At 34.2% G+C, this 14,671-nt stretch overlaps 2 protein-coding genes across 5 annotated transcripts; one reads left to right on the forward strand and one right to left on the reverse strand.

Moving 5' to 3' along the window:
- The first annotated feature begins 6,623 nt into the window (after positions 1-6,623).
- Positions 6,624-9,877, forward strand: LOC149390805 (putative lactoylglutathione lyase, chloroplastic). 4 transcript variants are annotated; one of them, XM_089619259.1, is made up of 10 exons: positions 6,624-6,938; positions 7,097-7,250; positions 7,330-7,454; positions 7,539-7,603; positions 8,019-8,234; positions 8,335-8,382; positions 8,705-8,812; positions 8,907-9,047; positions 9,130-9,193; positions 9,749-9,877. In XM_089619259.1, the coding sequence occupies exons 1-9, from the start codon at positions 6,785-6,787 to the stop codon at positions 9,169-9,171; spliced, it is 1,053 nt and encodes a 350-aa protein (XP_089475385.1). In that variant the 5' UTR covers positions 6,624-6,784; the 3' UTR covers positions 9,172-9,193; positions 9,749-9,877. The 4 variants fall into 4 exon arrangements, with proteins under 4 accessions (XP_089475385.1, XP_089475386.1, XP_089475384.1 ...); XM_089619260.1 differs by having other exon boundaries at positions 9,656-9,823; XM_089619258.1 differs by lacking the exon at positions 9,749-9,877 and adding an exon at positions 9,580-9,654.
- On the reverse strand, positions 8,621-12,413 carry LOC149390806 (phosphoinositide binding protein). The gene is made up of 8 exons (XM_089619256.1): positions 12,293-12,413; positions 11,922-12,196; positions 11,687-11,752; positions 11,308-11,379; positions 10,850-11,222; positions 9,758-9,952; positions 9,553-9,660; positions 8,621-9,443 (listed from the first exon to the last, which is right to left on the reverse strand). The coding sequence occupies exons 1-8, from the start codon at positions 12,297-12,299 to the stop codon at positions 9,238-9,240; spliced, it is 1,302 nt and encodes a 433-aa protein (XP_089475382.1). The 5' UTR covers positions 12,300-12,413; the 3' UTR covers positions 8,621-9,237.
- Between the last annotated feature and the right edge of the window lie 2,258 nt (positions 12,414-14,671).

Raw genomic sequence — 14,671 nt, forward strand, 5'->3', positions numbered from 1 at the left:
TTTTACGTATATTAATTTCTTTCCTCCCTCTCTTATCAATATATTTTGTATAGTTTTTTAATGTATATTATATTTAATACAATTAAAAGTCTAAACTTACTTTATTTTACTTATTTTTCTTTTTCACTTTTTTAAAAAAAAAAATATTGCTGACTCGCGCGTAGCGTGTTTTTTAAACTAGTACATATTTAGAAGTGAACAAAGAGCTTTACATTTGTCAGGAGAAGGGGAAGAGTTGCACATTTAATTTAGTCTAATTGAATCATAGTCATATGATAATAATTTTTATGGGTAATTTAGCAAAATAGCCAACTTAAACATTGAGAATTGCTAAATAGCCAAGGTTTGATAAATATTAGGTAAATAGCCAATTTTATATATTTACAAACGTAAATATTAAGTAAATAGTCATTGTCATATTAAGCCACGTCATCATTTATGGCTATTTACCTAATATTTATCAAACATTGGCTATTTAGCAATATCAAACGTTTAAGTTGATTATTTTTCTAATTTTTTGTTTTTTTTATTCCTGCTTGAATATTTTGAAGTTATTACCGTACACTATTTAGCTGGTTGAGTTTAAGAAATGGCTCTTCATAAATTAACAATTTATAAATTAAAAAAAAAACAAATTATAATATATTTGTCAGAAATTTATAATAAATATGCAGTACCTGAAAAAAAAAATGGGCAAGCTCATAAAATATTACCAATAGATCACACAACTTTTGGGCAATTGACCATTCATCTTCAGAAGGTGCCTAATCATAATCAAAATCACGCGGCCCTAAGTGAAAAAAGGCACGCTAAGGAAGAGTTTACTAAGCATCGTATATGTGGAGTTTCAAAGAGTATTACAATCCAGAGCTATTGTCTTTGTCACTTTTATAATCAATGTGCCACTGTGTCCTTAAATTTTTTTTAGTCTCTTAGATGATTGTGTCCAATTACTAACACTATCGTGAAACATTGCATCTGTCAAATTAGAAAATCATCTTTTACAATGACAATCAATATGTGGGCATCACATCGCATTTGTAAAAAATTACCTTCATTCATAAGAGTGCTCGTATCAATCCTTCACTTCATTTTTTTTTTATCATGGAATCATTCGTTTTGCAATTATCTACAATTAAAGTAGATAGATTACGATCTATGTTCCTATCCATCAACGTTTCAACCAGTCCATTACAAAGGATTTCAGCATTTTACAGAGATAGCACATGAATAAACCTATTAAGAATTCCATAAAAATACTATAATACGATTTTACAAATAAAATAAATAATAAAAATTAAACATCATATCTTATAATACAGCTATGTAGCTTTCAAGAGTTGTCAACATAATGAGTTGCGATGATTATGTAATGTTTCTTTTGATTGCTGGAAGTCCACAAATCGGTGGTGCTAGCAACTCTATTTGTGTTTAAATTCATCAACGACATCGCTCTACTATTTTTCAACTTGATAAAGCTTTATTATGTTACATTTTACAATGTTTCTCGACACTATTTTAAATTTTGGTTGCAAACTGAAACAAAATATCTTGAAACTGACATGTTCGACAATAGACAACGGATACTCATGCAAAACGATCATACATGCCACGTTTTTCCTCGCAATATCATGATAAAAAAAACATACGTACCAAACCCTTATTTCCCATCTTTGCCTTCTTCCGATCTAATGAACGCTTGTCAAATATCTCTTTCTTTATGAGTTGAGCAACTAGAAAAATGCCTACACAAGTAGTTGGTTCCATTATTAGGATTCGCAATTACCAACCTTTTACAGTAGTTACAGATGATTTTAGTAATACCATTACTAGATTGCCAAGTGAAAATATTTCAAACATCATAAGCCAATTTTCTTTTTGGAAGTTATTGAATATAATCAGAGAGACCTTATTTTTCATTTTGATAATCTACGACAGTAATTTCATTCTCTTCAACAAGAGCTTCATCAAGGGGAAGATCAATGTCCGCATCTCTTGGTATTAGTGGATAGTCTTGATCTTTTGAATGATTTTATGTTGAATAAAAAAGCATCATCTCTATCATATATTGCTTGAAAAAAATTACTTTGAAATACTCTAAATAAAACAATTGAACAAACATCAACAAATTCTATGATTGTTAAAGACAAAGCAAAATATGAGTTTAAGATAAAATAATTAAATCATACGGAAAGAAAAATTCTCATGAACAAAATGAATGACAAAAAAAATTCATAAAAAAAACAAAAATAATACACACGATATTCGTAAGTAATGACTCATACTATCATGCACATATACAACTTCAAAACGAAACAGACCACATAAAGTATTATGATATAACAAAACCAAAACACAAAGTATAACCATTAGATTCCAACACGTAAAAGAAAAAAAAAACAATAACACATAATATTGTGTACAATATGATCAATTTGAATGGTGACCACTTGAGTGGTGAATTCAACTTTGGATGATAGTCCACATCAACTAGGAGAGCACAAAGCACTGCCGCCTAAAAGAAAAATGAAGCATTTTAGAAACAAAAGTATTAGATTATTAAAGTAATCAGGACATATATTACAACTTTCCATAATATATACATATATATATATAATATAAATATAGCAATAAACAAGTATGATATGTAGGATAGTTAAAAATCATACCTACTCGTACCCATATAGTTTTTAATGGGTAATACCCATACTATGCTAATTACATATTTATTTGAGTAAAACCATACCCGAGACGGGTAAGGTCTTGCGAGTACATGGATATGCGAGTAAAATTATCATTCTTATACAAGAGTATTTACCTCATTTTACCAAAGCGAACTCGGAGACTATGGACCCAATAACTCAAAGTTAGATGAACATGAGCGAGAGCGTAGAAGTTGTTACCTCTATTACTTTTGTTTTATCAAATATATGTGATATACTACTATAATCCATAGGCTAAACCTCGAAAATTTATCAAAATTATATTTATTTGATCCTTAAAGATATGTGTTATTGATATTGTCAATATGCAAATATCTACCCTCCAGGTTCAGCTCATGACTCGATGGTTCAAAATTATCGTTATACCCTCGACTCACTTCACTACTACAAAATATACTTTAAACAACTCTATTTTTTATGGTGCTCGTGTAAAGAAGTGCAGTCTAAAGTAGTGTTTTGAATCCGGCCAACAAAACGTTGTCACGTGCACTGATTCCCTAGCAAAAGATTCATTTGTTGTTCATAGCACAAATGTGACTACAATAAATCGATTATGGATTCAACTATAAGGTGAATGAACATTGATTCTATTATTAAGAGCTGGATTCTACTTTTAGCGTTTCTCTTCCATCATTGATTATTCCTCATCTTCCAAAACATAACCATATAAGAATTTATATATGTAGCTATGAATGAATGAATCAAAGAACCGGGTATATAACCCTGATTTACAGGAGAACCTTTGGATTTAGGTGGATACCTACTATGACCATCATATATGATTGCAATACGTCTTATCGTAACAGTTACTTAAACAATGTACTGAGTTGCAACCTGTCCAGATCATGTATGATATCACATACATAATGCTCTCACATGTCATAAACATTCTAGAGCGTGACTCATATGTGATTTCTTGTATAGTTACACATACATAGACTAATCCATCACTAGTATAAGTGTTAAACATGTGGCTTATACTTCTTACATTAGATATATAGGTATAATCTCTATTAGTGCAGAGGGCTATGGATAAGTCGATTGTTGTTTCTTATATAAGTTTGCAACAAATCTTTTCAATCATTTATCATGTCTTTATATTATATTTAATAATAATCTTTGAATAATTACACTAATGACTCTAAAGATAATTACTATAATACCTTTATGTGGGCAACATTTCTAATAAATAAAAGAGTCAATATTTAATTAGTATATTGTCTTCCACACGATGGTTGACGTTAGCAAGTGGAAATTTGTTGTTCGAAGAGTCACTGCTTCTAGACTTGCGCTATTAAAAGAGTCTCTCGCCTACAAGAAGATCATGGAGTTTAGAAGGATATTGACATGGTCATGACAGTGTCAAGTGTTGGGCCATACTATGTGAAGTTGGTGAGGGAGTTGATAGTGACTCTCAGAAGGATTTGATCTAAAATGTGTTGATTTTCAAAAGGTGCATGTTCATGATTAAAGTTTTGAGTTCTCTTATCTTGTTATCAACGAGTTTTGGGTGAGAGATAGTTCAGTCACTGAAGACCCTATCCTCCCTAGAAGAGAAATTTTCAGAGAGATTACATGTTAAAATCATTATGATATCTCATGTTTTGGTTAGGATTATTTATAGTAGAAATTGATGCTTCTTTTTTTATCTTGGTCAATTTATTCTTGAACTGATCATACTATGATCATAGTATGATGGTGCTGGGTCCTTTGTTATGAAACTGCCAATTGCTATCACATCTCTATTTTAAGGGGTTCTTGTCAAGTAATTACATAATGTATTGAAAGACGAGGATACTAGCGCCTCTATAGTCTGCAAAGTTTTCTTTCAATTACAAGCTGGTTCAAGGGAATCATGTTCTTGACATTGTTATGCCCATTGTTAGTGCCTTAGAGTTTTAGTTTTATTGATTTAAAAGTGAGACTATCTTTCTACTTAACTTCGTGGTTATGTGTCCAACACCCTGTCTGAGGAATTGATGTCGCTGGCTGAGGTCATGAGAATCGCCACCTCTAGGAAGATGGTCCTCTCAGTTTAATGTGCCCCTCAAACGACACTATTGGTGCATTTACCTGTTAAGCTCATGGTGCCCATCATATTACTGTCAAAATCAAGATGAACAGGAAATGTAGGTTGAATGTGTTTTTGTTGTATGATGTTGTTTCTCGTCAAATTGAACATATTTCCCATTTTGTATGTAATAGTTTAGTTATCCTCTACTATAGCATGCTATTATGTTCTTATTACTTGTTGTATATTAAGTACTCTTTATGTTCTTAATAAATACAATAATATATGTCTTGTTCGTTGTCATTTATTTATGAGTAATAGATGTTTGGTTTAATGTTGGCATAAGAATGTATAGAAATGCAGATGGAATGTGATTTTATAAAAAATCATATATTATTGTAAACGTGAATCAAACACTGAGTGAATCATTGTTATAGACTTTATATATATATATATATATATATATATATATATATATATATATATATATATCGCATTTTCTTTGTGGAAAAATAAATAAGTTTGAAATTGTAATGAGAATATTTGGAAATTTTTGTCGTGGATAAAGATGATTTGGTGCATACCGACAACAAATATGGTATATTTTAGTTTATAGATATTTAAATTTGTATTTGTTATTTTACTATATATATATATATATATATAATATATATATATCAAGGTTCTAAATGTCGACGAAAGTCAACCAAATTTGGTGGCGGTGCCTCTGCCGAGACGTGAGCGGCCGACGAAGACGTTGTTTATCGTTTCTTCGTTGAATGTCGTTCAACATTCGTCAAAACGAGACGTCGTTTCGCTCCAAAACGTGAGCGGCTGACGAAGACGCCGTTTTTTTGTTTCTACATGTTGTTTTCTTCTGTTTGAACTTTGAAGTTTACGTTTTTGAAAAAAAATGATGGTGGAAGAAGGAGAGAGAGAGAGAGAGAGAGAGAGAGAGAGAGAGAGAGAGAGAGAGAGAGTTATGTCTTTTCTCTCTTTGCCGTGTTGGAGTAGAAGTGTCAGCATGAAATACTTTCTTTTTTCCTTCTTTTTCTCATTCACCCTCTCAATGTGTCAGAGAAGATATTATTTTTCTCTTCTTTCTTCACTTATGCTCTAGGTTTTTCGGGAGAGAACGTGAGAAACAAAATCTCTTTTTTTTTTCCTTTTGTTTTTGGTGTGCCCATAGTCTTCTTGCGAGAGTGTGTCTCGGAGAAACTTAGATAGGTTAAGGCTTTGCCTTTATTTTAAATTTTTTATTTTGTTGTTAACCAAATTTTTAGCTTTAAACACCAGCTACAAGTTGTAATTTATAACAATACCAAAATATGTACTCGAGCCTAATAAATAAGAACAAATATAAATAACTAAATAAAAGTAATTAATTTTTTTTAGTATTAAACCACCATAAAACCATAAACAAAACAATTGAACGACCAATGTAACCGTCATTTTTATAATTAAACCCATAAAAATTATTATAGGTATTAAACCCAAAACATTATTATAAATATTACGCCCAACAGAAAATAAACATCAATACATATAAATCCGTATTAAATCTATTTACATTAAATAGAATATATTTTTCAAGTTTAAAAATTCAAAAGATACATATATATATATATATATAATTATATATTATATCTTTAATATATTAGGCAAAATTATTTTCGTTTGATTTCGATCGACACGTCGATTTTCCATCGAAAACGACTTTTAAAAAGACATTTCAGTTTCATTTGGCTTTTTCCACATTTTTTTCGTTGGTGAATCGATTTTCCGTAAATCAAGAGGCTCGAAACGACATCGAAAACGTCATTTAAATCCTTGATATAGATATCTAAGGAATTAGGTATTTTTTGTGCCAAATCCACGAGGTCGTCGTTTCAAAAAATATCAAACGTCGTTTTGTACAATCGTGTAATATCTCTCTCCGACTTCTGTGACAGAAAAGCGAAACACAACACAGGAGCTTTGTATAGGCAAATGGTTGGATAAGGAACACAATTAAAAAAAAAAAAAAAAAAAAAAACAGAGAGCCAAGAGAATGACGTCGCAGCTCTCAGCTCAGAGCGCGTATTCTAGTTGCTTCGCAATTCCTCAGTCGTCGTGCTTCAATTCTCTATCTCACTCAACGCTTCGTATATCCAACACTTCATACTTTCCCTCCAGAAGACTCGTTCTGCTTCACCTTGGCTCTGGTAACTCCATAACGAAAACCCAGGCTCTACAAACACATTCGCTGCCTGAAATGTGCAAAAATGTTTAAGGCTTGGGGTAAAAATACCCATTTTTTAATCATGAGCTTACTTAAACTACTCTTTTAATCAGATTGATTTCTTTTTCTTAAATTGTGTAGCGCTACCACAATCGCAACTACTAGGAGCTTCAACGGAGAGATTACTTATAGCACAAGCAACGTCCAATGAAACATTGTTGGATTGGGTCAAGAACGACAAAAGGAGAATGCTTCATGCCGTTTACAAAGTCGGCGATTTGGATAAAACTATCAAGTACGTCCATGTTTTCAGATATAGCTTTGAAACTGATTTTTTTGGTTTTTTAATTTCATGGTTCTTTATGCTTATTCAGATTCTATACCGAGTGTTTGGGGATGAAGTTGTTGAGGCGTCGAGACATACCCGAGGAGCGCTACTCGAATGCCTTCCTCGGATATGGCCCCGAAGAATCTAACTTTGCTGTTGAACTTACATACAGTAATGAGTTGGTTTCTCGTGTTCGATGTGTTTGTGTGGTTATTCGATTTCGTGCTTGACTTTCCATCTTTTTCTCATTGCTAGACTATGGAGTGAATGAGTACGATATCGGTTCTGGTTTTGGACATTTCGGTGTTATGGTCGACAATGTAAGTTTGTATTTTCTTTACATGCATTTTTGTGCGAAACTTGTCTAGATTTTGTCTTCTTGTTTCAATACTTTGGAAACATTTCAAAGTTTGGAACTTTCTCTTGTAAAGCGCTTTCTCAATTAAGAATCAGATCTCTCTGTCACTGCACTTGCTAGGAAAAATGTGTCTCAAGTTAGCATTAGTACCAGGATGTTTTTGTTAGCAAAGCTTGTGTTGAGTCTGTTTTAAATTGGTTCAATCACATATACATATCGACGACAGTGAATAGCCATTCTTCTGTTCATGGTTAAATATTTCAACCTAGTAAACTAGCTCTTGATTCCACTTCTAGTGTGTTGTACACAGAATTATATTTTTATTTTTTGTGAAACTAAGTATGGTCTTACGTATTAACAACCAACTATACTTGCAGATTGGTAGAACAGTTGAGCTTGTAAAGGCAAAGGGAGGGACAGTGATTAAAAATCCTGATCTCCTAGCCAAAGGAGACGATAATAGTATCGCCTTTATCGAAGATCCCGATGGTTACAAGTTCAAGCTTTTGGAGAAAAAACTTACTTCAGATCCTCTGTGTCAAGTTATGCTTCGTGTCGGTGATCTTGATAGAGCCATAAACTTCTATAAAAAGGTGGCATAGTTCAAAAATCTCTATCGATCGTTCGTCTCTAATTACCCTCGTTTCAGTCATGAGATGTTAACTTTTAATTTTTTTTCCCCCCGTGTCCAAGGCTTATGGCATGGAACTTCTCAGAATTAAGGATTATCCTGACCACAAGGTAAATAACCTTTTACATCCTTCTTTTTAGGACAGGAATTGAGATTGCTAAAACAAATCCAAGTTACACCTGGTGCAAAACTACCCATTTCCATGTTTCGGTTGTCAAAGCCGTGATATTTTGACGCAATACGTTCAGAATCATGTTTATATTGGTTCATTATTCCTAGAATTTGTCTTTGGTTCGACTCAAAATCTGCAGAAAAGAAAAAAAAAAGAAAAAGAAAAAAAAGAGCAGCTTACTACTATATAGTTTCTCTTATAAAAAAAAGATCCTCACTCACATAGAAATTAAGTTAATAGCGTCTCTAAATCATGTGCAGTACACAGTAGCCGCGGTGGGGTACGGTCCTGAAGATAAGAACGCGGTGATAGAACTGACCTATAACTACGGTGTCACGAATTATGACAAAGGAAATGGTTATGCGCAGGTAAAATTCTTGTCCTTGCCAAGCAAGCAGAGCAAAACTTGCTTCATTTCCATCAATCTCTAGTTTTACTCATGCATTCAAGTTTCCGAAATAGATTGCGATAGGGACGGATGATGTGTATAAGGCCGCGGATGCAATAAAAGTATGTGGAGGGACGATTGTGCGTGAACCGGGTCCTTTGCCGGGCCTCAACACCAAAATCACAGCTTGCTTGGACCCCGATGGCTGGAAATCCGTACGACTCTTTACCCTTATCCCATTCTAGTGTTAAAAAGTCTTGATACATCAAACCTAAACTCCTTTCACATATTCTACAGGTTCTAGTCGATAACGTCGATTTTCTAAAGGAACTAGAGTGATCCAAGAAAGCATAAACAAACAGTATGTACTCCAATTTTTTTTATTTAAAATTATACTAAGAGAATCTAGAAGACGGGCAGGTTGGGGTGGCAGTTGAGCATGTGTTGTATTCCGTGGGTCCACATAAGCTTCTCGTCTTTGTTTCGACACTCGAATTCTATGACTCTGTCGCTGGTCTTTATCCCGAAGTAGGTCCTTCTCTCGCCACTCCCATCCTTCACAGCCCTTCCCGGCCACGCCGCCACCTCACAGCACACCCCCGACACCACGCCTTTTCCACAACAACAACAACAAAATATATATATCACTTGAGATCTTTAAATCCAAAAATAAAAAAAAAATAAAAAAAAATATAGAGAGGCCAGTTTAGGCAGGCTTACATTTCTTCTTCTTTGTAAATGTTCCAGCCATGTACGTGCTCTTCATTTTGGCCACAACCTGCCAATTTGAGTTGATGCTGAATGAAACTTGCTTCCAGTGTAGATCTCCTGCAATAATAATATGCGTTAGTGTCGCAGCGAACTGCTTTCTCGTGAACCTTGGTTGATCATATATTATTTTGATTTGGTGTTGAAGAAGGGTCACCTTTTCTGGTGCGTTTGAGAAGGTCGCCCCCACGAGAAACAAAGTTCAAAGAGGAGAGAATAGTGTTGGATTCGTTGGCTTGGTCGAGCTTGTCTTTGTTGTCGTCACTCACTCCAAACGCAGTTGTACAAGTAGCTGCTGTTGTTCCATAACCTTTTTGCATCCTTGTCTTCAGAATTGAAGCCCCTCTTAAAGCTGTAATCATCCAGTGCAACGATTGAACCTTTATTTTTAATGTATCTTGGAAATCGCCTTACATATGGGTATTTACATAATTGTCAATCAAATGTAGTGTCATTCAAAACGAAGTCCATACTAAAATAGTAAAAGTTAAGTAAATTTATTTTGGTAAAATAGACAAAATTTGGTAGTCATTAAAAATATTGACCGATGCACATAACATATTTATCTGTGTATGAATTTATATAAATGGTCAAAAACAATTTATGACATCTAGCATATGCGAATTAGATTAAACTTCAATTACTTTACTAATTTTAAACAAACTTCATTATTTTTTTCAATTTCATTTGACAATTTTATAATTTCATTAGTTTCAGTTGACCCTCATAATTATGAGTCCATTATGTGTATAACCATATTTACACTTTGAAATTATTATATAGCCAAAATATTTGATAAGTAGTCATATCCACGTATTTACACGTGCAAATTGACGTAAATACACCACTATTTTAATTCAATGAAAGACAAACTAGAAATGCAATGTCATGTTTGTAGTTTTTTTAACAAATATTTACCAAACGTACTTGGTTATATACCAATCTCAAACGTCTGAACTGATTAATTACCTAAATTTTTGTATAATTATTATCACTATAATTATATTATCATAAACTAAGTATCTTACTTTATGATTCATTAGCATTTTCAGCCTGTGATATGACAGTAATTTTTTTTTTTCTCGTTTAATTTGACCAGTATTTTAGAATAAAAGTGAAGGGAAAAAAAAATATATGTATATACGCTACACTCCACTTAAAGACATTCACTTTACAAAAATATGACCGTTTAGTGGACAACAATTTAAGACACAGTGAGAGAGAGAGAGAGGCGTGTGTGTTTTATTACCTGTAGCAGCGGCGGCGGTGAGAGCCATGATGTCGCCGTTGGTTCTGGCGTTGACCGCGGAGTTGACCACCGCCAATATCTGGTCGTGCTCGGCGCCCATCTCCTCGGCGATCTCGATGCAGTGCGACGCCACGACACCCGCCGCCGACGCCATCGCCGCCGACGTCCTCGCCGCCGCCGGCTTCCCGCGGGCGGAGGTCTCCGGGAACGTGGCGGCGGCGGCGGCCAGCGCGGCCACGGCTGCTGCAACTCCGGCGACGGACACGGCGGCGTGGACCTGCGCGTTCTGCGTGCGGATCTCGTGCTTCTTTTGCTCTCTCTGGTCTCTCACCCACCTTTTCATCGTCTTCTTCCTCACCATGCTCTTGTATACCTGCATATATACGCATATATAAATGAATATTGTGTAGTGATATATAAAACGGTTAGTATTTGGTGATATGTTGTTGTTATGTTACCCCGTTTTTGTGAAGCTGTTGCTGATGGGGGAGGAAATCAGGGTTTAGTGCTTGATGAAGCAGAAATAACTCCTGTACGTACACAATAGAATATACGCCTTAAATTTGGGCTGTGCTTTTTATAATAATAAATTAATACTTTGGAATATATATGTCCTTTCTTGCATATTATGTAGTTTTGTTTGAATAATTGCGCTTCTCACTCACTCCGATACATATATCCTTGTATATTATAATATATTCGAAAACGACACTCCCTAGGCGAAAATAAAAATAGGAAAATAACGACACTTGAGATGTGACCAAGCAGGATATATATATATATATATATATTAGTAAGTGAAATGGTGTATAGTTTAGTTTTTTTTTATTTTTTTACCCTCATTTCATCACTGCCTCGGGGTGAAATTGGAGGGCTGGTCTCTTTAGGCAACTGCTGAAGATGCTGTCAAAGAAAGAGAGAAAAATATTCAAAAATAAAAAATAGGGACAAAATATTAATCACATGAATACCCTTTACTTAAGTCTTATAAACTTTTTTTGATAAAAATCACTTCTACAAGATTCTATTAGATAAGATTATAAACAAAGAAAGAAGGAAAAAAAAGGCTTACACTTTCCTTCAAAATATTCATCGAAATCGCATCAGCGTCATTATCATGGTGGTCGTGGCTTGGTGGTACTGGTGGGTTGATCAGAGGCACGCTGTTGGAAAGAGCTTTTGAGAGCTCCACGGCCGAGACACTCCATGACCTGGCAAGAAACTCCATGGACTCCGTCGGGGTTTCCGGGGCGACGGCGCGTGAGATCGCCTCAGATAACGCGGGGGTATTTTCGTCTATGTTTTTCAGCCTGTGCAGCGAGCACTTTGAAGCGCATGAACTCATCACTGCCACAAAGCAAAACACATGAACGTTACTACGATGATGATGACTGAAAAGTTATATTATTAATTGCATTGGGTTGACTTGTGTGGTTTTATTACCTTCCATGATAAGTACTATCTTTGCTTTGAAAGGCTAGGGCTATGGTGAAATGGAAAGAAGAAGAAAAAACACAGCCTTTTTTTTACTTAGCTATAGCTCTGAGTTTTAGGCTCATTGGAGAGTGTGAGTAATGAGAGAGCATTATAAAGGGAAAGAAGAGCTTGTGCAAATAAAGTGGGATATTTAAAATGAAAAAGGAGCAAGAGTTTTGCATGATATTTTGAATGAAAAAGAGCAAGTTTTTATATGTACTAATAAAAAAAAAAACTAGAAGCCCCGTCAAAGTCAATCAATATTCTGCCTCCTCTTATCTCCCTTTCTTTTCGTTGTTTTTCCTCAGCTTTATAACTCCACTATTTGGTAGTGCTTTTATAATTTGTATCAGCTTATTTTTCTGAGCGGCCGAACTCATCATTGCTTTGGGTATTCTTGTCACCACTAATATATAATTAATGTCTAGTGCAAAAAAAAAAAAAAAAAAAAAAAGAACTCTAGTGTCATATAGATTAGAATGCACAACAACAGAAAAAAGAAAAAGAGAAGTATTTTTAGTAAACACTAAATAATAATAATAATAATAATTTCAAAACAAACAAACTATTGTATGGGTAAGAATATGGAAGAGTTCAGAATTGGAACGGAGTGAAAAGGGTATATTCTGATGCCTTACTTGCTTCCTCTTTTGATAAATTCGAGTGAGTGCTTAGTCCTTTTTATACGGAAGAGAAAAACATTTGACTCGTTCGTAGTGTGTGACAATTTTTTTTTTCTTTCTACAAATACTTTCAAAAAGACAGTAACATGTAAATATTGGTTGTTATTGCTATGTGACTTTTTGTTATGTACGTCCACTTTGTAAAAAAAGAACAGTACAGAATGAACATTTATAAAACTTACCCAAAATTCACATTTTTTCATGCTGACATACGATAGATTAAAAAGTTAAAAAAGTATATAAAAAAAAACATGCCAAAAAAGTGAAGCATATTAAAAGGAAGTGATTTCTTCACTCTACATTCTACTTTATTAATTATTGAAGAATTAGTAGAGTTTCATACCATGCTATCGTCACGAATATTTCCTCAACTAGTTCTATTTTTTAATTTAATTTTCCCTTGAATTTATTTGCAATCCAATATAATATAATGAATCAACGAACAAAACAACACGCGAAATGGAGCGTTACGCGTGTAATCATCTTTATGAGAATAAGTGCGTGCAAATTGATCACTTATTAGCATTTTTTAAAGGACCCACAAAAGCGTTGCACTTTGTTTACAAAACTTTGATTAAACGACACTAATCCAAAGCTCTCCGAGCTTCGCGAGGTTGATACTTAAAACCATCGATTAAGCATAGAAGGAAACCCCTCAATTGTGGTCGTGCAATTATGACCACCTTGTCATCATTAAAACGCTTCCACATTGTGTGTTTGTTTATTATTTTAATTCTCTGGAGATACACTCAATGACCACATATTTGATTGTAGATATGATTTATAATTGTTTCGAGAAAGACAAAGGATGGAGATTATATTCCTAATGATGATTAATTTAACGTATTTGTTGCAATTAAACTACAACGACGAGATGAGATCATGAGCGTTAGCAATAAAAGAATTTTAATTAGGAGCATATAATTAAAATAAAAAATAATCAAACTAGAAAATTTCTTCATTTGTTTGTTTATATCCAAAGTTGGAACATATGTTAACCTTGAGTAATCTTACCAAAGCATACTCAGTTAACGTTACCATTAATCTTAAATGTAACTATATTCCTCTAGAAAACATTCACTTTAAATATCTTGATTACATATTAACGGTATTTAATCATAAAATTCATTAAAACCTCTTATTTTTAAACCCATTTTTATCTAATTCTTTGGTTCATTTCAACAAGTGTTGGAACCTAGAAAGTGTTGGGCGTGTTCAACGTTATTTTTACGTAAAGGGTGGAAGAAGATGCACTAGGACAATATGGAGCTTTAGACGCGACAAAAGTCGTGTCTAAAGCTCCCAGAGTCGCGTCTATTTACCTAATAGACGCGACATCAGACGCGACAATGGTCGTGTCTGTATGTTCGTGTCTGTTGGTAAACAGACGCGACGTCTCGCGTCTAATACTTGACACGACTTTCAGACGCGACAACTCGCGTCTAAATGTCGATTTTGTTGTTGGCTAAACAGACGCGAGAAGTCGCGTCTAATGCTAGACACGACTTTCAGACGCGGGAACTCGCGTCTAAATGTATTCCCGCCTTTCGGCGGGAGAGAAACAGACGCGACTTCTTGCGTCTGAATATGTTCCCGCCAAAAAGCGGGAAATACTTTAGACGTGAGAACTCGCGTCAAAAGTTTTGTTACAATCAGTGGGTAC

This window comes from Urtica dioica, chromosome 7 (genome assembly GCF_054948205.1).
Source record: "Urtica dioica subsp. dioica isolate 48M chromosome 7, U.dioica_male_clone48M_v1_H2, whole genome shotgun sequence".
Taxonomy (NCBI): Eukaryota; Viridiplantae; Streptophyta; class Magnoliopsida; order Rosales; family Urticaceae; genus Urtica; species Urtica dioica.